This window comes from Cryptomeria japonica, chromosome 1 (assembly GCF_030272615.1).
Source record: "Cryptomeria japonica chromosome 1, Sugi_1.0, whole genome shotgun sequence".
Taxonomy (NCBI): domain Eukaryota; kingdom Viridiplantae; phylum Streptophyta; class Pinopsida; order Cupressales; family Cupressaceae; genus Cryptomeria; species Cryptomeria japonica.
In genome coordinates this window covers 698,981,335-699,005,659 of record NC_081405.1, presented here as the reverse complement: position 1 = coordinate 699,005,659, position 24,325 = coordinate 698,981,335, and the positions used below count along the sequence as shown (strand labels likewise).

At 35.5% G+C, this 24,325-nt stretch overlaps 1 protein-coding gene across 1 annotated transcript; it reads left to right on the top strand.

Annotated features, from left to right (window-relative positions):
• Window positions 1–11,117: 11,117 nt before the first annotated feature.
• On the top strand, window positions 11,118–11,897 carry LOC131044622 (linamarin synthase 2-like). The gene is made up of 2 exons (XM_057977979.2): window positions 11,118–11,568; window positions 11,650–11,897. The coding sequence occupies exons 1-2, from the start codon at window positions 11,118–11,120 to the stop codon at window positions 11,895–11,897; spliced, it is 699 nt and encodes a 232-aa protein (XP_057833962.2).
• Window positions 11,898–24,325: the final 12,428 nt, after the last annotated feature.

The following is a 24,325-nucleotide window of genomic DNA, read 5'->3' as shown; positions in this document are numbered from 1 at the left end:
TATTTGAAAAAGCCTCATGTGAACTGGATTTCTGTCTCTTTGAATCATTAAAATGTAAGGCGGGAAGAGAGTAACGGTTGACAATCTTGCTACCCAACCTTGGTTATCAGAAAAGACTGAAAGGTGGAATGAACAGATTATTGAGGATTACTTGATTGATGAAAAGTAAGTCTCTGTTCCATAAAAGAACGGAGAATCACATCACCTTTTCACGCAAACTTTTTTCGTAGGCTATCACTCTATGCTTTGTAAATAACAGACGTGATATTCTGAGGTTTACCAAATGTTTGGATTGCAAAATTCTGATATGCTTAGGTCGTAATTTATCCATCTTGAGCTTTTCCACAACCTTCTCTCCACGGAGAGATAAGAATAAGTAGACCAAAGTTAAATGCTCGTAACCCTAAAATATTTTATTAGTAGTTTCAAATAAATTTTGTGATTTTTAAATTTCAATTTAATTTTTTTTATTGAATTGTGAAGAATTTCAATCTTTTCATATTTATTTTTCTTTAAAATTATTGAAAGATATTTTTACAGTGTAATGTCTCTATGATGTCTAAAAGGATACATACAATCTATTGTATAATGACTTTCATCAATACTAATAAAACTTCAATTTCCCTACTTATGCTATACCCACATAGGAGGAAAGCAACCAAGAGAGTGAACATGAACTTGCAATGTTGAAAGACATCCATGAAAGTAACAATTGTTTCAAATAAAACCTCAACATATGAGAGAAAAATCTTCAAGAAAGTGAACTTCTTGCCAATGCTTGTGTTAGCACCCAACACATAAGATAGTCAATATTTTATCAAGATTGAGAGAAATCCATGCCACAGGTATGAGTTTCCCAATACATTTTCATTTACAAATCCCTCAACATAGGCTATACCATGATGGGTGTTACAAGTATTTTATTGCCCCACCAATCTCATATTCTTAAATTGAATCAAAGAACTACAAACAATTATACCAAAATGTCTATTCAAGTAATAGAATGCATGAATCACATTGAAGCATCAATTAACACCAAATGATGTAAATTCAAACTCAATAGACCTCAACAAATCCAATGGAAATCACATAATTAATTTATGCAGTCTCCTTATAATGGATGTTAGTGGTAGGTCAATGCCTCAACCTCTTACCCACATCAAATTACGCCTAAACTTATAAATTGATTCTTTGATTCTCTATATTGTGGCTAGATATAGAAGGGATCATTCCATCCTTTTCATACTACAAGTCCACCAACCCCATCTCAAATGCTATTTAGAATTCTTTATAAATGTAGACTTAAAACCAAGTCTTATGATCCTGCTTAAATATTTGCATGGCTATATTTATAAATGCTTTGGAATGGTACAACCAACATAAAACCCATTCTGTATTTGAACTAAAATGTTTAATAAATGCTATTTTCTAAAGGTTACAATACCACAACTTTCCTAAAAAATATAATTTAAGCAAATTGCGTACGCTGAAAAGTTAGATCGTGAAACTACCTATTTCTCTGAAACACGTTTCTGTATAAGCCTGAAATATAAATGTAAAACCTATAGCTAAAGATGTTTTCTATGGGTTGAAGTGTTTGACTTATGATTAGATAATGGTGTAAAAGGGACAATTCCTAATACTAGGCAAATTCTTCTTAATCTTTAGGAATCTTCTAAGATGAAGGGTTTTTCTTCAAATCTTCATAATAAGACAAATAAAAAGAAATAAATAGTTAGACACAAGGCCCTCAAACAACTACCCAAGATGTTATGCATCCCTATGATTTATTATTAGATTCATGTCCATATTGGCTATATATGTATATTCCCTATTAAGGAGTACTTATATTTGTTAAATTTTTAAATTAAATGAAAATACTTAGCACCTTTTGATCACCAAGAGTGAGTGAGGTGAGAACATACAATGATAAAATGGAAGATTGCTAATGTTACCTACATATTAGTTGTTACAAGCACATCACTTTGCTTATAATAATAATTTTAAAGATTAAAAATAGATGACTTCAAATAAGACCAACTTATTACTTTTGGTATAGTACTTCTTGACCATTATAAATTATACTCACATAATATTTTTCCTGATATAAATTGGTATTATGGTATGTGAGGAACAATAATACAACAATAAGAAATTACTAGGTTATACTATTGGCATAGCCTTCTTAGTAATATGATGTCAAATACAATATAAACTTAACCCCCTTGTAGTAGACCTGCCAAGGAATAAATTTAAAAGGAAATTGAAGAGAATAATACTAATATTTACTATTATTCAAGGTGATAATTCAACATGTAATGAGCACAAATATTATCATTAATGATTATTTATAATAGTGGTGACCTATTACAATAATTAAATTTAAATGAATGATATATATATTTCTTTATAACTATTATGATAATAACCATGTTGATCAGATTATCTAAAAATAATATGAAATCCTGATTACTAGAGAGAACAACATGCCATAAGGCCATCTAAGAAGCTTAAAAAAGAAGGCAATGCCCAAAAATTTAAATATTTCACCATGGTCGATCCACTTCCAATGAAAGGCTTGGAGCCATGGGGTTGGAAAGATTAGATTAATAATAACACTGAATCTGATGTCATTGTATTGTTGAATTCAACCCCTAGTAGAAGATACTCAAACACTTGATAGAATCTATTATATTTTACTACTCTTCATTGACAAGTTGGGTACATGAATTAAGTAACGTAGTTCCCTAGACTAAGCCATGATAAATTGAGTAGGCTAGAAGGTGTCGAAAGCCTTCAACATCAAGAACACAGATAGACGAGGCTAGAGGTAAACCTTGATTAATATAGTGAAAGAGCCCAAAAATAAGAGACTAGAGACAATTTATAGTAATAGAAGTAGAGGAATTAGCAAAAAACATACTAATAGATTGAATGAAGTTTGGTCCAAACCTCCAATCATGGAGCATGGCAAGAACAAAAGGAAATTTAACATAGTGATAGGCTTGGGAAAGATTAATCTTCAAGAAAAGGCCTTCTAATGAGAGTGTTGAGCCAATTTTATGTCTTCCTAAATAGTAAATATATTATCTAAAATATGCCCACATTTTATGAAACTTGTTTATTTAGGACAAGCAATCTACATAAGAAAATGGAAAATTTTCATAATCAAATCCTTGGCAATGATCTTATAAGAAACATTGAGTAGCATAATCGACCTTCAATTGCAAGAATCTTTAAGATTACTAGATTGAGATATGAATTTAAGATCAAAGTCACAAGACCAAAGTGACCTACCATCCTAGTGTCGACAATTCAACCTAAACTTTTAGAACAAGTTTTGAGCTTATAATTCTACTCAAATCCTTGTCTATGGCTCTGTTTGATATCTATAAAAATCTTTTATTACTGTTTCACTTCAATTGTCCATTGTTTTACCTTAAATTCATAATCTACATCCAATTTCAACTCAAAAAGGGGAGACAAACCTCCAAGTGAATCTAACAAATATTTCAGTCCTTTTCCTTATTAAATTGTAGCTAGAATTATTGGATTCACCCCCTTTTTAATGTATTGGTCCTATAGGTAGGATTAGTGGTTTTATTATCTTAATTGGTAAAACCCTAATTTTACCACCAATACAATAATTATCATGTATCCATACATCAAAATTATGTAAACTCATTATATATCCATAAACATATAAATAAAAGCATGCACATAAACATAATCACCATCACAAGTACACACATAAGCATCATAAATATCCATATCTATAAGCATCAACATATAATCATCTAGTAATTTATCATTAGCATGCATGTAATACATCACATGCATCTATATTCCAATAAATATTGAACAACAATGTCCATTTCCATTTCACCACACACATTTTCATGAAATTCAATACAATTGTGTGTAAATCACCTACAAACAACTAAACCCTAATAGTAACTAATAATTTTTAAAGGTTAAAAACTAAGATAATATCCCAAAAAGCATAACTTGGGAATACACTATTAATTTCATACAAACAATAGGAATTAGAAAGTTGGTTTCAAATACTTTGCAACTACCTATTTAGTTTTTCTTCATATTTCTCCAAGTAGCTATTATTTTAGGTTGAAGTCATTTTTTCTATTTTTACTCTTTCTTTATATATATTTTACAAAACATGGGCTCATTTTTTATGCTACAAGAGTTCCAATTTCACATCAACTTCTCTGGGATTGATAAAAATCTAAATTACACTTCACCTACCATACCCTTTTTGATTTAGCATTTGTATTTTTAAAATATAGATAACATGACTAGAAGACTAAAACATTAAATTTTATAGAGTTTGTACCAATTTTGATTGGTATTTTATCTTTTGAATGTAATTTTTTTTCTAGTGTTGGTATTCTACCTTTTGAATGTAGATAATTTCAATGTGCATTTTACCATTAAATATTGACTAGTATTTTACCTCTCAAATAGTGTGCATTTAGGCAAAGCACAATGTATAAACTCTTTATGGGTTAAATCTATGGGTCTAGGCCAAGTGTAATAACCCACCATAAATGAATCAATAAAATTGAGTATTCTTTTTTTTTTGTTTAATATAATCATTATATTTTATTCAATTGCATACTCTGGGCATCCATCCATTTAGGATTAGGCATTCATCCATCCGGGATGAGCATCTAACCATACGGGTTAGGCAATTGTCCATACGGGACATAAGAGTCCATCTATCCAATACGGGATTAGCATCTACCCATACGGGGTAGGCATCTATCCAAATGGGATAGGAGATGCTCTGGCCAGAGACTTAGACTCATCGGGTACATTCGGGTCCTGAGTCACTCACTAAGTACTACACTCTTCTAACAAGAGTAGACTAAGTTCGCCATCCTTAGGAGGAATTAAAATAATACAAGCTTGAATTCCGCCTCGGAATTTGGCTTAAAGCCTCGGGAAGTCAAGCGAATCCATACGGGATTCCTTCCAAGTATGCACTGAATTTCTTTTTCAATTTAATTATCTTATCTTTCAATTAGGATTCTTACTCAACCAAGCCTAGACCCCACCCATGAATGCCTGAGTACGAGGGACAACTCCGTCCCAAGACTGCCTACATACCCACTTCGGCACGGGATCAAGGCGTAAAGTATGTAGTTCTATTTTCTATTCTATGGTTTGATGTAAACTGATTTGTGGGTACGCAACCCTTTCTAGGGTCAGTGTCCCAAACAGTTTCTCTACGGTTGCTACCCACGATGGTAGCACTTAATCAAAGGCTCAAGGTGGCCTATTGCTTGTGGCCTAAAAATAACTAGATCCTAATTCTTATCATGAGCGTCACCCTTGACCCAATTGCAAATCACCAATATCCCTTCAAGATAAAAAAAGAAATCAATTCTATGCGAGCATTTAACCTGACCATCCCTAAAAAGGGGTTTACTATGGTTTATCTCAATGGATGTGAAAATCATTTAAAAGTTATCTTATTAAATTATCGATCCAAGGGGGATTACCCGCCCCTTGGATTTTAACTTCCAAGTGCCCCTTATTACTCCCCGACGATTTATAGGGACAATGCCATAGACATCGTTAATGCAGCTTTATTAGGCATTAAGTGCAATAGTTCAACGTGATGGCATTACCCGTAAGTGTGACCCAGAGGCACCGTATATACCAAACACTGCTAGTTTTGGTTTTCCCACTTCCTTTGTTTAGTTTCTAAACTAAGAGCTTATGAAACATCATGCTTGAAATATAATTATGAAATGAATGTACACAATTTAAACTTTAAATACTATTTGAAAGAGAAATATCATTATTCTACGATTAAACGAATTAATACATGTATTGGCATGGTAATGATAATTGTGAACTTACAAGCAATTGCATGTAGCTAATGAATGCGAAATAAAAGCAAGGTAAAATAGTGTCATTGCATACAAAATGAAGAAGTGTTTACTCTTATTGTAAGAATAATTAAATATAGAGTTACTGGCAATTAGTTTATACTTTTGGCGATTTTGGATCAATCATATTAATAAGACTTAGAGATTTAAGTAAGCTTAAATTTATCGCCCAAGAATCAATTAGATCCTCAATGGATTGAGAGATCCCATTCTTTCACAATAATCTACCATACGATAATCCCTATTAATTAATAAATTTTTCCAAATTTACTTTACTAATTTTAACATTAATAATAATTATCAATAATTTTTTAATAATTATCACCAATTACATTAATAATTATTATTAATAAGTTATTAATAATTATTACCAACTAACCAAAATTTATTAATAACTATTAAAAATTAATGTAAAATTTATCAATTATTAACAACTAAAACTTTATTACCAAGTATTAACAAATAAATTCCATAATTAAAAAAAGAATTTGAAATATAAATGTCATAGTCTACCTGCGCGAATATGGTATTGCATGCCCATAGCAATTAGTGGGAGGGGGACCCCACACTCCCCTCCACTACCCTGCGGCCACTGCCGTAGCAGTGACCACAGGTTAGTGGAGGGTACCGTAATGGTACCACTCCCCCTGCAGAGTTATTAACTCCGCCTGCGGCCAATATCCCATGCAACCATTCACAGTACCTTCTACGTACTGCGTTGCAATGTTAATTTACTCTGCATTATTTCTCATACGATAGTTTAATCATCGGTATATATATATATATATATATATATATATGGTTTTCCAGATTAATTTAAATAGACAGAGAGTAGATTTTAACAATAACGATAAAAAAATATATTAAAGTAATAATAAGGGTTCATTCACAGGAATGAATAACCCAGAGAGATAAAACAATCCAGGGAGAATAATTCGATCCTAGCAGAGTACAAATGATTGAAAGCCAGATGTTTATACAGAGATAACTTATATTTTGCTTCCTCACAGAGAGTTATTCCCAGAGATAAATAATCCAGAGTAAATAAATCGTTTCCAACCATGAAAGGTAGATGATTATGCTGGTAAATGCAAGCTCATAAGTGTTTTTTTTTTTTCAAATATGATTCCCAATCTAGAACTTAAAGAGATAAACTTATATTTTTCTTCCTCACAGAGAGTTATTCACAGAGGTAAACAATCCAGAGAAAATAAATCGTTTCCAGCCATGAAAGATAGATGATTATGCTGGTAAATGCAAGCTCATAATTGTATTTCCTTAATTTGATTTTCAATCTAAAATTTACAGAGATAAATTTATTCCTACAGGAAGATTTGATTCATTCAAGGTAAGAGAGAAAAAAAAACAAGATTTTATTCACAGCAAGGTATTGAAAGACAATATTTTAATTCTTCAACTAACAAATATCCAATCTACAGCAAGAAATTGAAAGACAATATTTTAATTCTTCAAACTAGCAAATATCCAATCTACAGCAAGGAATTGAAAGACAATATTTAGTTCTTCGAACTAATCCACTACAAAAACAGATTTCAACTAATTTCAGCAATATATTAAACCAAGATTGATCTAATTTCTTAAACAAATGAATCTAATTCTTATCAAACATTTGAAACTAATGGATCTAATTTCTTAAACAAATTAATCTAATCTAATTTGTAGCAAGGATAAGATGCATAAAAATAAAATAAAAACTAAATTGAAAGAACCTGGATGCTTGAAAATGGTGTAGAATCCCCTATGAATCTCCCTTGATTCTTCAAACTTGAAAGAAGACCTCCAAAGCAAAATCTTAGCTATTCTCAAAAATAAAATATGACTACAAAAGAGAAATTTACTTGAAGAATTTCTTTATGGAATAACCAACTCCCTTTTTTGAAAACTTGTACATCTTTTATAAGAAAAATCTCCAAATTCCACTACCTAATTTTTAATTAAAAAAAATAGAGATTCTCTCCCAATTTGGCCTTCATGCAAATTGATTAGACTTAGTGGGAGGAGTTACATGCAAGGTGGTGGAGAAGCCTCTAGAAGCTTCTTATTCTTCCTAAAACATGTGCCATTATTTGGGTGAGGAAATTTAAATAAAAAATTAAGGAAAAAAAGTATATTTTCCATGTGTGTGTGATTTATTATTTTTATTCCTTTATAATATTCATTCAATAGTTTATCCAAAAGAAATATAATAGAGTTTGTATTTAAATCCAAAGGAGATAAAGGAGGGTTGTGACACCAAGTATGCAAACATGGATTGATTTAGGACAATTTATTATACTATTTTCTAATTTTCTATATTCTTTATGCTTTCTATAATATGCCATGAAGTGGAAATATTTGGAAACACCTAATAGATTTGATTTTACCATCTTAGAAATAATTGAGGACACCAATATCTAGGCATGGAATTTCTCTATAATAATGTGATACAAAAACTAGATTAAGGTGTTATAAATGTTGTGTTCATAGCATGTTCTTCCTTAAATCCAATCATTTTTTAGTGACTTCATATATAAGTACATAGTAATAGATTACACCATTTGTTGCCAAGTTGGCTTAAAGTGAGAAATAAATAGGCATGAGACAACCAAAATTCAAATTTCAATTTTAAAGGTTAGATTCACAAATGAGTGATCAAGCTTGATCAAGCCTATGCTTGTGGGATTGACCTAGGTAATGGAAATGGTAATATTTAGACAATGAATAAGTGTTTGAATATGGTTGACAATAATGACCATTCTCGCTATCAAATAAGATGTGTAAAATAATGTTTAGTGTGAGAGAATATGTAAATAGGTATGGGTACTATTATGGAACAATGAGTCCATGTTTTCACAACTCATCTTTTATTGATATATAATTGGATATTTCACTCCATCAATTTAAAGGAGTCAAAATTATATAAGATTACACAACTAAATAGGTATGAAATTTTCACCATTCCAACTATATATATATATCTAATTTTTATTAATAAATTTTTAACAAAAATTACAACAATTTACACTATATATTCAAAAACATTAAAAAAATAACTATTAAATTTTTCAAATAGTAGTTATTATTTTTCAACAATCAGATCTTCACACCAGTCATGAGATAATAACTATGGGAAAAACAGAAAAATATTGTTCTAATACTCAGATAGACAAAACTTAATGAAGGAGACAACATTGAAATATATTTCAGGCAAACCGTAATGCTCGCCTCTTGCATTAACAGTCTTGATCCTCTTGACAACCAAATAAAACAGAACCGGAAAGACATCGCAAACTCATTGAATAAAATGTTCTTCCTTTTGATGTAAATGCAGAATTCCAATCTGCTTGTACACAAATCCACTCTGCACCTATGCAGATTGCACACAGTTTAAGGCGTACATCAGACATCATTACTAACAATATTTACATCGGTTTGAAAGAAAGAAATAATTTTAACTCCACGAGATTACTGTAGTCTACGGCCGCTACGGTACAGTCCATCTGATCAAAAATTATAAGAAAAAGACTAAAAAACTAGATTTGATTGTGCTGTCAAAAAGTATAAGAAACTATACAGTCAAATCTAGAAACATAAAACAACATATCATTATGAATTATAGAAATTTCATGATTACAAAATGAAATTTCATTATGAGGACGAATGCCATGTTGAATCTGAGCAATGCTGATGACTTGAGAGCCATGCCGACTGTCAGACCAGGAAAAGACGTCTACAGGCTGGATTTGAGGAACACATCAACGCGCAGCTTGCAAAGACAAAATTCTTTTGGACCCAATCTTAATTATTACACCAAATCGGGAAAAAGTTTCAATCGCTCTGCTTCATCAGAGAATCTTGCATCGCTGGTTGGTCCTTATACTTTTGGCCTTGAGTAAAATTGTTGGATGTACAATGACAATGGCCCTTCAATCAGAAAGAAGTAGTAATTGTTATAGCTAATTTTATACATGCACAGATTTTAAATTAGTATATTGGATTTCAATGATTTTTTTTTTTTATTGTTTCTATATGAGACTTAACTATTTATCGCTATTATTCTAGCTTTCTTTATGTGTACAAAAGTCAAAAAATAATCATTTCAAAATGTTGTCAAAAGTCAAAAAGTAGTCATTTCAAAGTGTTGCCTCATACCTATTTAAAGTTGCACTGATAATTGTGCACTTAAAATTGCCAATGCACATGCACAAATGTAAATTGCCAATATTTATGCACAAATGTCCTAGGAGTCTTGAGCTATGAATAAACTGAGCAGCTATTGATACATGTGAAATTTATTAATAAACTTTTAGTTACTATAAGTTTTATTATTTATAAGTTAGTAATTTGCAAATAAGATGAGCAAGAAGTATACCATAATTAGAACATGGACTATAACCATACTCTTCCCTTATTGTGTCGAGTCAAATGTTTATGCAAGACAAATCATGTTGGACTAGAGGGCAAAGATTTTTCCATAAAGAAAAGTAAGTCTATCTTCCATAAAAAAGCAAATGATAATACCACCTTCTAAATTTTAATATGATGTAAAGAAATTTATATTAAAAACATCTACAATCGGCAACAATCAAATCTTCAATCAATTGTGAATGCAAATATGCATGCTTCAACTAGGGGAGAGCACCTAGTAGTTGTGCACCCTTCACGCTTCTCAAAATCCTGCGTGGAAATTCCAATTTTTTACAGCAGCTTACCTGGCAAGTCCCCTGCTTATAACTAAGGTTTTAGGTCTACATCAGCATGTTTTTTGCCAAGGTGTCCAAAACAGCGCAAAAAGAAAGTGAGACCAATAGTCCTGCAAAAGAAGACTCCATACTTATGCAGCTGATGTGGCATCACATGATTGGTTGCTTTTTACAACAAATGATACATTTCATTCAATTATGAGTAGTTATCATACCAATAACAACTTTAAAATCACAACTATTAGTACAATGTTATAAAAAAATATAAATATTAAGTCAACAACTACTATCACAACAATGAAAACGTGTTCAACTAATAGATCTATTCCCCTACCCTCCACCTTCCCATAAATTTAAATATTATTTTTTTTATTGTTCAATCAAACCCATCCACAGCCTATCTAGTCTGTTTTTTTATATATACCACGGACGGACCCAACTCATCCCCTGCAAATACAAGGAGATACAATTCAAGAAGATGAATAGCCTGCACGCAGTGATGGTGCCTTTCCCTGCGCAAGGCAGTATCAATCCTCTTATGAATTTGGCTCACCTCCTCTCTTCAAGAGGAGTTTTCATCACTTTCGTCAACACGGAGTGGAGCCACAACCGCATGTCAAGAGCAGCTGCAGCTGCCACCTGCACATTTAAGTTTCTCGTCATTCCAGATGGGTTGCCACCTCATCACGGTCGTCTCTCCAATCTTCCCGAGTATGCGATGGCATTGGAAAAGCTTGGCCCCATCTTGGAGCATCATTTGCTGTGCAGCTTATCGGACGGAACTCCTCCAATCACCTGCATTATAACGGAAAATTTCATGTCTTGCACTCACCATGTAACCAACAAGCTGGAAGTGCCCCGAGTCATTTTCTGGACAATGTGCGCCGCCTCTTCTATTGTTCAGTGCAACGCCAACCTTCTCATCTCCCGCGGGCATATTCCTGTCAAAGGTACAAAATCTACATAGTAATCCTCAGTTTTATGTTGCTTGCTCAAAAATGTTTGTAATAACTGAACGCTTATGATTGCAGTGGAGCATTCGAATAGCGCGGATAAATTGATCACATGTTTGCCTGGTAATCTTCCGCCGCTATTGCCGAGCGATCTGATATCCTTCTACGGCGCTACCGACACGTCGGACGTTTTATTCCAGTGGACTCTGCGTGAGTCACAATTTCAAAGCAAGGCAGACTATGTGCTGGTCAACACGTTTGATGGAGTGGACACTCCTCAGACGGTAGGTGCACTGTCCAGCAATGGATACCTTCTTTGGCAGTAGGGCCTGTATTTCTTCCCAATTTCCTGGAGGGAAGAGATTTGAACGGACTCGGGAGTATGTCGGAGCAGGAAGAGAGCTGTCTCAAATGGCTCGACGCCCAAGAGCCAGGTTCTGTGATATACGTTTCCTTCGGCAGCATCTCCGTCAAATCGATGGAGCAGCTGGAGGAGTTGGCAGTGGGGTTGGAGAAAAGCCAGCACCCCTTTCTGTGGGTGCTACGAATGGATGTTGCGGGTGGCAAGCCCGCCACTCTCCCGGAGGGTTTTTAGAAAGGACTGTGGATCGGGGACTGATTGTGAAATGGGCGCCTCAGGTGAAGGTTTTGTCTCACCCTTCGGTAGGAGGTTTCTCACCCACTGCGGGTGGAACTCGTGTTTGGAGAGCATGAGCATGGGCATTCCAATGCTTGGATGGCCCTATTTCTTTGACCAGTTTCTGGACTGCCGGTTCTGCAAGGCTGTGTGGAAGATTGGCATGGACTTGGAGGGCGTTGACGTTGATGAAAATTTGGTCGTTAAAAGGGAGGAGATAGAGAAAGGCGTGAGGAGACTGATGGAAGCGGAGGAGCTGAGAAAAAGAGGGAGGAAGTTGAAGCAAGCGGCACTTAAAGCGGTTGGGAAGGGAGGCTCTTCTTTTCTCAACTTGAACAGGTTTATTGACGACATGAAACAACTTTGCAATTCAGCTTCTGTTACAAAGGCGTAGCTATGTGATCCAGGAGGATATGCTCCTTAAAATAGTTTCAAATCTCACGTGGGTAGATGATTCCAAACATGGCAATTTCTAGTTGTATTGGCCCAAAATGTTAGTTGGAGGATTCAAACCCCCAACCACTCAACCTCCGATGTTGCCTCAATACCATTGCACCACGAGATTCGTGCTTAGCTAAACATAGCGCTCAGTGTTATTTAAAGCGTAAACTACTTAGTGCTATTAAAAGAGAGGCAGGTGGGAGTTGAACTCCCAACCACCGGTCTCCTGGTGCGCTATTAATAGTGCATAAGATATTTTTGGAGGATATTTTACATAACCAAATATATTCCGTCTAACCTTATTTAAATAAGGTTATTTGTTAAAAACAAACCCCTAATAATGGAGTAAAATCCAAACCATAAAATGGAAAGAGGATATTTACGGGATTGTTTTTTGGTTTTGGTGGTTTTAGCCTAATTATGGCTAATTTTATGTATAAAAGGGGGTATTAGGCCTTTGAAAATCATCCAGGTGATAGGAAGGAGATGTTATGTTGAAGAGTTTGTTGTTATTCCTACATGTTGGAGGTTAAATACTGATGTGCTTGAAGGGAATAACTTTTGCAAGCATTTGTAATTGATTTCTTGGAGTAATTGGATCAGTCCCCCTATTGGAGCAGGACCCGGAGACGTAGTCCATCTGGACTAACTCTGTTATCAATTGTGTTTGCTCTTCTATGTATTTTTTCTCTCTTTTCTTTCTATCATCATCTTTAATATGCTTTGTTCATTTAAACATTTTAATCATGTTAATTCGCTTATGTATGCTTTGAATTAACTTATGTAATTGCTATAAGCATTCTTATGCAATAGTCATAGATCCTAATCAGATCAAGTTTGGTATCAGAGCTTTGTTTGAATAGTATTGCAGAATTGAATGCTAACAAGATCCAGGATTCAATGAGGCGAAGGAAAGCTTGAAGAATATAATCCTGAGATCGGAAAATGAAGAACTAATCCACCATCATAGATGGAAGGAAAAGGTGGTGAAGAAGGTTCTGAAGATAAGACTATTCAGAAGACTCTTCAAAATTTGGAAACCATTGTACAAGTTTTAGTACAAGAGAGAGAGGACAAGATGCGAAGACGTGCAGCTTGTGAGAATAAAGGGAAAAGACCAGGAGGTGACCATGAGCCTCCAAAAACACCCCCATCTCCTTCTTCTCCTTCTTCCCCGTCTTCTCCCTCTTCTACTCACTCTGAGTCTTCTTCTCTTTTCAAGAGTTCACATAAGCCTAAGATTAAATTGGATGTAAAATTTGATCTACCAAAGTATTGTGGGGAATTAAATGTTGAAAAATTAGATGATTGGATTCAACAGGTTGAAGTCTATTATAGAGTCCAAAACCTCTTAGATGATGCTGATAGGATCCAATTAGCTACTCTTCGGCTAGGAGGTACAGCTCTAACCTAGTGCGAGAGTAGAATTTGGGATGGGTCTTCACAACATGGTAAAATCAATTTAACTTGGTCAGACTTTGTTAATGCTCTCAAGAAGCAATTCTATCCCCTAGGCCATATGCAACAGTTAATGATGAACTGGCAACTTTTTAGGCAAGGGAAAGGTCAGTCTGTCCAAGATTACACCCATGAATTCAGAAAGAAGGCTATTGCATTAAATGTTCCATTGTATACCCAGGACACGTTGCTTAAGTACATAGGTGGTCTTCACTCTTATCTGAGACATTCAATTTTGGTCTTGAATCCTAGTAACTTTGATGAAGTCTATGTCCAAGCCACACACCTAGAGTCAAGAGGTAAGGGTTCTTTTATTGATAAGTCTGATAAGAAGCCATCTAAGTCTGAGAACAAATCCCAAAACAAAGGGAAGGGGAAAAAGATAGCTACAGTGAAGAAAGAGGGTGAAAAACCCACATGCTCACATTGCAAGAAAGAAGGGCATGATGATTCTAGGTGTTGAAAGCTGCACCCTAAAAAGAGGCCAAAGAGATATGGTGGAAACAAAGACAAACAAAAGACTACTACTATAGTTCAACAGGATCTTGGATCTGACTCTGGAGATGAGACAAAGATCGTTGCTGCTAGAATCCAAGGTAAAGAAAAAGGTAGATCTCTCTCATCAGCTAAAAGTTCTTCTAATATAAGTGCAAGTACAAGTAAAGATTCTACTCCTAAGAATGATAAGCAAAGGAATGAATTATTTCATATTCGGGTTGTTATCAAACATACTAAAGTTGATACATTATTTGATACAGGTTCTCAAGTTAACTTGATATCTGAAGAAATTGTTAAAAAGCTTAACTTGACTACAACACCTGATCTGAAACCATACCCTCTGGGATGGGTTTGCAATGATGCACAATTGCAAGTAACTAAACAATGTAAGATAAGATTTGCTATCACTGCAAACTTTGTAGATGAGGTAGAAGCTGATGTAGTCCCTTTAGATATTTGTGGTCTTGTACTTGGGAGTCCCTATTTGTATGATCGATAGGCTATCTTCTATAGAGGGGAGAACAAATATCATCTTTTTAAAGATAAGGTTGAATACATTGTACAAGCACATAAGGTAAAGACTAATCTTGCACTAGTTAATGCTGGTCAGATGAAAAGGTTAGTCAACTCTAGTAAGAACTTTGTATTAATGCTTGTAAAAGCCAAAGAGGAAGAAACATATGAGGCATTTAAAGGATGTGATCCTAAACATAAGGCTGAAATGGTCAAAGTTGTTTCCGCTTACGATGACTTGTTTCAGGAACCAAAAGGATTGCCTCCTAAGAGAGAGATACATCATGAGATCCAGTTGCAGCAGGATGTGCCACTTCCAAACATTGGCATGTACCGGTTATCAGTCTTGCAAAATGAAGAGATCAAAAAGCAGGTTCAAGAGTTGGTTGAGAAAGGAGTTATTCATCCTAGTACATCTCCTTGTGGTTCTCCTATTGTGTTGGTTCCAAAGAAAGATGGGACTTGGAGAATGTGCATCGACTACAGGGCTCTGAACAAGATAACAGTAAAGAACAGGTACCCTCTTCCTAGAATTGATGATTTACTTGATCAATTGAAACATGCAATTTATTTCACTAAGTTAGACTTGCGTAGTGGATATCATCAGATACAAATTGCAGAAAATGATATTTGGAAAACTGCTTTTAAGACAAAACAAGGACTTTACAAGTGGTTGGTGATGCCCTTCGGGCTTTGTAATGCATCAGTTACATTCATGAGAGTCATGAATGATGTCTTTCGTCCTTTTATTGATGATTTTGTCATAGTCTACCTAGATGATATTCTTGTATTCAGCAAGTCTTGGGAAGATCATGTAATTCATGTTAAAAAAATCCTTGATGTATTAAGGAAAGAACAACTTTATGTAAAGATGCCTAAATGCGAGTTCGCTAAGACATCCTTAGTGTACCTAGGCTATATTGTAGGGAATGGTCAACTAGAAGTAGACCCTACGAAGGTCGATTGTATTGTAAAATGGCCTAAGCCAAGTACAGTCATAGAAGTCAGGAGTTTTTTAGGTGCAGTTCAGTACTGGAGGAAGTTCATTGCAAACTTCTCTTTTATTGTTTAATCATTGCACACATTGACCAGTACGAAGGCAACTTTTCAGTGGGGAGGTCCACAACAGAAGGCTTTTGACACTTTGAAGGAAAAGTTGAGCACTGCACCAGTTCTGGCTTTACCAGATTTACATCAACCATTTGAGATCGAGACAGATGCTAGCGGGTTTGCCATGGGAGCTGTACTCATGCAAGGAGGTAAACCAGTCTGCTACCACTCTGAAAATTTTTCGAGAGCAGTAAGTAACTATCCCACTTATGATAAGGAACTTTATGCTTTAGTTCAGAGTGTTAAGAAATGGAAACACTACTTAATGGGCAAAGAGACTATAATCCACACTAATCATCAACCACTTCAGTATTTGCACTCATAGTCTAAACTGCAACAAAGTAGGCATTTTAGGTGGATGGGTTTTCTTCAACAGTTTCATTTGGTGATTAAGTATAAGAAAGGTGCCCATAACAAATTAGCAGATATGCTCTCTAGGCCTCCAGTTAAGAATGCTTTGATAATCCTTAAAAATAGTTCCATGGTTTGTGAAAGTTTTCAGGAACAATATGCTAATGATGAGAACTTTAAGGACATATATGCAGCTCTAATCCAGGGTAAACATGTAGAAGAAAAAGATTACTATGTGCAGATAACTTGTTGTACCACTTGGGTAAATTATGTATTCCTAAAGATGAACGGGCACAGGTGATTCGAGAAGCACATACCTCTTTGATTGTAGGGCATTTTGGTGTAAGTAAAACATTGGTTCAATTGCAGAAGTATTGTTATTGGCCTCATATGCAGGAAACTATTACAAAGTATATAAAAGGATGTGTAATGTGTGCAACCAGTAAACCAAGTAACAGGAAATTGGGTTTGTACACACCATTACCTGTACCATTCCATCCATGGGAAAGTGTGTCTATGGACTTTGTGGGAGGTTTACCTATGTCTAGGAAGGGACATGATTATTTGTATGTTGTTGTTGATCGATTCAGCAAAATGTGTATTCTAATGCCTTGTAAGAAATAGGTCACTGCTGAACTAACAGCTCATATGTACTTCCAATTTGTATGGGTTCATTTTGGGTTGTACCTACTTCTATTGTATCGGATCGAGATTCTAGATTCTTAGGGGAATTTTGGACATCTTTGTGGGGACTCATGGACACCAAGCTGAAGAAGAGTACAGCCTTCCATCTGCAGACTGACGGACAAATAGAGGTAGTCAATAGGACAGTTGTTCATCTGCTTAGGAGGTTACTGTAGCAAGCATCCTAAGTTGTGGGATGAGAATCTTTATTACGTGCAACATGCTTACAACCATGCAACACATTCTTCTACAAAGAGGTCTCCTTTTGAGACTTGCTTCGGTTACTTGCCAAGAACACCAATGGACTTTGCCTTTGGAAAAGATGATGTTGAAGATGGACATCATGATGTAGAGAAGGCTTTGAAGTTCATTCAAAAAGTCCAAGCATTTTATCAAGCAATAGAAGCTCAGTTAGAGAAGAGCCAAGCCAAATACAAGGCTCGACATGACAAACATCGCATAGATCACCATTTTCAGGTTGGTGACTATGTTTGGTTACATATTAGCAAGGAAAGGATGCAAGGTGAAGGTAAGAAGCTTAAGCCTATCAGATACGGTCCCTTTGAGATCTTGGAAAAGATCAGTACCAATGCCTTTTGCCTTAATCTTCCTCCATATATGCAAATTTACTCAGTTGTAAATGTAGAAAATCTGAAGTTGTATGAGCCTCCAATGATATTTGAGGAAGAGGCTAATATTCAAGTTCCTTCAGTTAATGACCTTGCACCTGAGTATATGTCAAAGTTGCCAGAGGATGTCATTCTTGACAGAAATGTCAGATCTTCAAAAAGAGGTGCTATTGGGTACTTTAAAGTAGGATGTAAAGGGATGCATCCTGGAAAAGCACAATGGATGGAGGTTGAAAGAGTGAGGGAGTTGTATCCTCACTTACTTTCTGAGTAATCAAGCTTTCAGAGGTCCAAAAGCTCTCCAATGGGGAGGATTGATCCAGGAGGATATGCTCCTTAAAATAGTTTCAAATCTCACGTGGGTGGATGATTCCAAACACAGCAATTTCTAGTTGTATTAGCCCAAAATGTTAGTTGGAGGATTCAAACCCCCAACCACTCAACCTCCGATGTTGCCTCAATACCATTGCACCACGAGATTTGCGCTTAGCTAAACATAGCACTCAGTTTTATTTAAAGCGTAAACTGCTTAGTGCTATTAAAAGAGAGGCAGGTGGGAGTTGAACTCCCAACCACCGGTCTCCTAAAACCAAGGATGGCCGGTGCACTATTAATAGTGCATAAGATATTTTTGGAGGATATTTTATGTAACCAAATATATTTCGCCTAACCTTATTTAAATAAGGTTATTTGTTAAAAACAAACCCCTAATAATGGAGTAAAATCCAAACCATAAAATGGAAAGAGGATATTTATGGGATTATTTACCCAAGGGGGATTATTTTTTGGTTTTGGTGGTTTTAGCCTAATTATGGCTAATTTTATGTATAAAAGGGGGTATTAGGCCTTTGAAAATCATCCAGGTGATGGGAAGGAGATGTTATGTTGAAGAGTTTGTTGTTATTCCTGCATGTTGGAGGTTAAATACTAATGTGCTTGAAGGGAATAGCTTTTGCAAGCATTTGTAATTGATTTCTTGGAGTAATTAGATTAGTCCCCCTATTGGAGCAGGATCCGAAGATGTAGTCCATCTGGACGAACTCCATTATCAATTGTGTTTGCTCTTCTATCTATTTTTCTCTCTTTTCTTTCTATCATCATCTTTAATATGCTTTGTTCATTTAAACATTTTAATCATGTTAATTCGCTTATGTATGCTTTGAATTAACTTATGTAATTGCTATAAGCATTCTTATGCAATAGTCATAGATCCTAATCAGATCACTATGGAAGCATTTCGTCACTCATATTCTATCACTTTTAGTGGTATATCCACATTTCATGCAATTTCTTCGTTAGTCTGTATTGGTCTAGCGGTAGACTATCACTTCATCCTTTCTAAATAATAGACGTGATATTCTTAGTTTTACCAAATGTTTGGAGTACGAAATTGTGATATGCTTAGGTCATCATGTATACATGTTAAGTTTGTCCACAACCTCTGCCCCGAGACTAAGTGCACCTAATTCACATTTATTCAACCTGTTCTGGGTGGACAAGGGAATTTGGGCACCCTTGTCTCTCTAGTCTGGGCCCAATTTTGAAGTGCACCTAATTCACATTTATTCACCTTGTTCTGGGTGGACAAGGGAATTTGGGCACCCTTGTCTCTCTAGTCTGGGCCCAATTTTGAAGATGTTGATGCCCGGTTTCTGCCAGTTGGTTCCCAATTCTGATACTTCAATATAACTATTGGAGATTGGCCCATTTTATGAAATACATTGAGAACCTTATATAAGAGCATCCTTTCAATGAACTTTTATATATAAAGATACACGTCACTTTTACATCTCAAACATTCACAATCATCCTATATCATTTAAGAGCAAGTATTTCAAATATGAGCATTATGGAGTAGCAAGTAGAAATAATATTCATACTAGCATGTTTTTATGATTGATTATTTTGTATCTTATCATGTCATGTTATTGCATCAACACTTGTGAGCCACATTCAAAGAGCATTGCATCATCAACTACAACAAGTTTGAGGTATAACATTCAATATTCTACTTTAGAGCTTTCCTAAATTAATTTATCAGTTTCATTCAAGGGTTAATTCCAACCCGAGGTTGACCTAGGCGAAACCCCTCTCAAACAACATCATTTATCTGGAGAATGGAAATATAGATTTAGAAATAGTAGATAGAGAAACACAAAACTATATTTTGCAGAGGCAAAAAATCAAGGAAAAGGTCGGTTTCCCACCATTGTCCAACTCTTTTTGATGAAATTTGAGGGAAACACTCAAAATGACATCCTAACCTTGAAAATATATTTTTTGTCCACATCTGATGTTGTTAGGAACCTAACCACCATTTTCCTACATTTTCAAGTCTAGATTTCAGACATAGGTTCCTCTTTGCTTCCTATTTCCAAATTTGTACTTTATGTCCGCATATCTGATCTAAAACTATTTGTGCATGTTGATTATTGTTAATTTCACATCTCTAACCCTAAGTCTTTCATTAAATTCATATCATTTCAATTTCTCATTTTCAACTCAATCAAGGAGAGTGGAATCAAATCCACATTCAACCCTCTTCCACATCCCCATATACTTGAGGTTGAATCTATTGATTTTATTCTGCTTTAATATTATAGACTGGAAGTAGGTTAATTCCTTTTTTACATAGCTAAATAGTGGATCCTTATTTCCAACCCATTAGACCCCCAACACAACAAAGGCTTACCATAGAAGCATCACCTACTATAGGAAGAGGTAACATCATGTCAATTTTTCATTTAACATGGAATCATGATGGAAATAGATGTCTAGAGATGAATAGATATATGTAAAGCTAACTATGAAAGAGGTGGTAGAGAAAGTGGTAAAAGAAGAAGGTGTATTTGATAATTATGGCAACTCTATATTCAAGTTCCTATAATATAAGCTGGATTCAGAAAGAGGAGGAAACATTTTTACTACATTGAATGATACTTCTTGCATAGTTCTCACCAGAGTACAAGATGTAAATTAGAAAGGTATGCCCAATCCTTAAAAGTCTACTTCCTTTTTCAAAAATAATACCTCTTCATCCAAGGCCTTAGATATCACTCCTATTGTTTCCCAAATCAACAAATTCCAAGTCCTAGGGGAATAGCAACTAACTCATCAATAGACAGAGAATAGGATTTGTCCAACGAATGAGTTTTGTTCACAAGACTTAAATCTCCTAGACTTTTGGCTCTACGAGACCAAGGCGGGTGCACCTAAGTAATGCCTACATAACTTACAGCTTCCAACATTCATAGCATTACATATTACAGCAGATATCACAATATTAATGTGCCAAGGAAAGTGTATGAAACTTAGATTTGGCTACAATCTTGGCTTATCAACTATCACTCAACACTTGGGATGATTTTCTACACTAAGCCTACTCCTATAAACAAAAAACAAAAAAAGGAAATGAAAGAGATTTGAAGATAATAAATTGATTATGAGAACTAGATACAAGCACCACGACCAATTCCTTCATTAGGGCAGTAGAGTCAAGTTGTAGCTAATAGACTAAGCTATAACTAGTGAGTTCTCAATATTGATGCATTACATAAATACCCCCTATTATAGTTCTATTGCATCCATTCTTAGATATCCTACATGCACACAACACCATTTCATTATCCTATAAAAAGTGTTTTAATCGCTTCCTTGAAGAGAAGCAAGAAACAAGATAAACACCTGAACTTGTAGGGACAAGAAAAAGGTCCTTAACCATTCATTTCATAAAATAGTGTCATTACATGTGGGAGACAACTACAATAAAAATATTGAAACCTGTATGCATTTTGGTTATAACTATTTGAAGTGGCAAAATGACTACAAGCTAAAAACTAACCTTGATCTTCTCTAAGTGTGGACTCTACATGGAAGCCTTGCTTCGAGAATGTTTTTCAAAAAACTACTTCAGAATCCCATCTCATTGGCCCTGAATTCCCTTTTATAAGACAAGGGAGAAAATACAAGCTATGGGCCAAGCAAGACATGTGTCAAAATTTGATTGCCTCTGACTAGGATATACCCTAAGGTATCCTCCTTCACATATTGCATGCAATCCTTTTGAACGCATTTAGTGCAAGTGGCTACAAGGATAACATTTGGAATCTAGAGCCATGAGCCTAAAGACATATAGACCTTCCCTCCAAAAGGACACTCAAAAGTAGTCACCTTGAGCCTCAAAGAATTCTACCCTGTTGCTAATTAGCTGCTATCATAAATTTTATCTTCTTCCATCTTCGATCATTCTTTGAGTCTAGATTACTACATTTACTAATCTTTACCCATTCTGTGTCCTTACATCTTCTTGACTTGATACCTTTTGATGTTATCGAGGTCATGAAATCTCATCGACAGAGGATCCTCCAATCTCATGGAGCCACTCAATTGATCTTTTATCTTACCCTCATTAAATGCAACTTCCTCTTGGCATCATCATCTACAATTTGGTCTAATCTGGCCGCAAACCACTACCTACAGTGTGTCAACACAACAATATTTTATCGGCAATCTCTCCCCCTTTGACGTGTAGATTTTGACCCAATCAATATGTGTCATGTCCTGACAATCTTCCCATCTATCCTCTGGTCAACCTTTGATCTTCCCATCTGAGTCATCGGGTCAGACTTAGTCAATCATCCACATGGAGTCCTAATTGAGTCGGCAATAGATGAAAATTTATCGTGTTCTCAGCATTGCAAAAATTATTCCTATGGGATGGCGAGATGTCTGCCTTTCACTATGGTTTTGCCCTTGCAGAGTCTCCCCCCTTCAGTTTTTTTGTCTGCGGGATAGCAGGGAGCCCAAATCTCCAAATGTTTATTTTACCCCACGAAGTCACCTTACTTTGGCTTTAATCATCACGAGATAGCAGGGGACACCATTCGCTATACCTCAATGTTGCCCCACAAGTCCAACCTCCTATCGCCTTTCACACTGCGGGGTGGCGGGGCCCTCCTTTTTCCCTTTATATGTTATCCCGTAGGGCCCTTTTAATGTCTTCACAAACAATGTGGGATGGTAGGCAGCCTCATTTCCATCCATGGCTTTGCCTTTGTTCTTACTCTACATCATCATTTACAAGCCCATTTCACTCATGCGAGGTAAGCATTTCCTTGTTCTTCAATATTCTTCGCTATCCTGTAGGGAACCCTTGAATACTTGGAACAAGCCCTTCTCTCTTTTTTTGTTTCTTCTTTTACTGGCGTGGGATGGTGGGGACCAATATCTTTTATCTTCTAGTCATCTCGCATCATTTCATATGATCTAATCTTACCCCTACGGGGTAAGCCTTTGCATGTCTTTTAAGAAATCCCCCATTATTCTGCATGATACCCTTGTACACTGGGAACAAACCTTTCTTTCTTTTGTTGTTCCATCTTCAACTATTGTGGGATGGTGGGGTTCTCCACCCACCTAGCACTTGTCTTGCCCTTTTGGTTATCATGCGGTGTTTTTATCGTCTCCTTCAAAATCACACGAGGTAAAAAAGGAGAAGAGCATCTTCCTTCCCCGATACCTCACATGCCTTTCTGCTTTTATCTTATGCTCGCTTGAGGGCCTCCTCTCTACCATTTACCTGTCGTTTTATTGACACCCCACTAGAATAACCCTTGTTTTATGTGCTACCTGTCGCCTGTCATAGTATGATAACTTGCATGTTATGTGCCACCCCTGTAACATTTGCGTGACTAACACCACCTATGACTGCAAGCAACTAACATGACATGTTATTGACAATTGCAGCCAAGTGTGACTAACATGGTGTGTTAGTCAAACAACCATACCTTTCTTGGACCAAAGCAGCTCACCCAATGCAATTCCAACTCAATGGCCTATGTCATCCTCGTGTGGTTACCTGTCCCAGTAGCTTATCCCATGATAGCCCTCCATATCTTCATGTGTGACTAACACGTTGTCTTTGATTAGTTATTTGCCAAAGTTGTAATATAACACAACGTGTTATCCTATAAAGGTGATTTTGAGTGTCCTTAGCAAAATTTTGAACCTGGGTCCTCAAAATTAGGTAAAATTTCTGAGGTCCCAACAACTCCTAAGATCTTAAAGTCTTAGCTTGCAGATAAAAGTAAAAATCCTTTTGAGATTGTGGAGTTCTGTAAGTCCTCAAAAATCCAAATTTCCTGTATTGAATATCTTAAACTAAATCCACGTAAGCTTGAGAGGTTAGTAGAGTATGCCAAATCCCAATGTGCTAAAGCTAACATAGCATAAGAGAATTTTCTAAATGTTGAAACCTTGTCCTCTATCATGTTATCCAATACTAAAGATCATACATTTTCATACTTGACCTAAAGCCTAATCCTTTTTACATGTCACTCTACATTAAAGGTCATAGGCTTAGCAATTGTATTATAGATTTTGGAGCCCTAGCTAATGTAATGCCAACATCTATGACAAGAGCTTAAGGATTGTC

Coding starts and splice junctions, on each gene's coding strand:
- LOC131044622 (XM_057977979.2), top strand. CDS start 11,118: ATGGTGCCTTTCCCTGCGCAAGGCAGTATCAATCCTCTTATGAATTTG. Junction 11,569..11,649: donor CGGGCATATTCCTGTCAAAG/GTACAAAATCTA, acceptor TTATGATTGCAG/TGGAGCATTCGAATAGCGCG.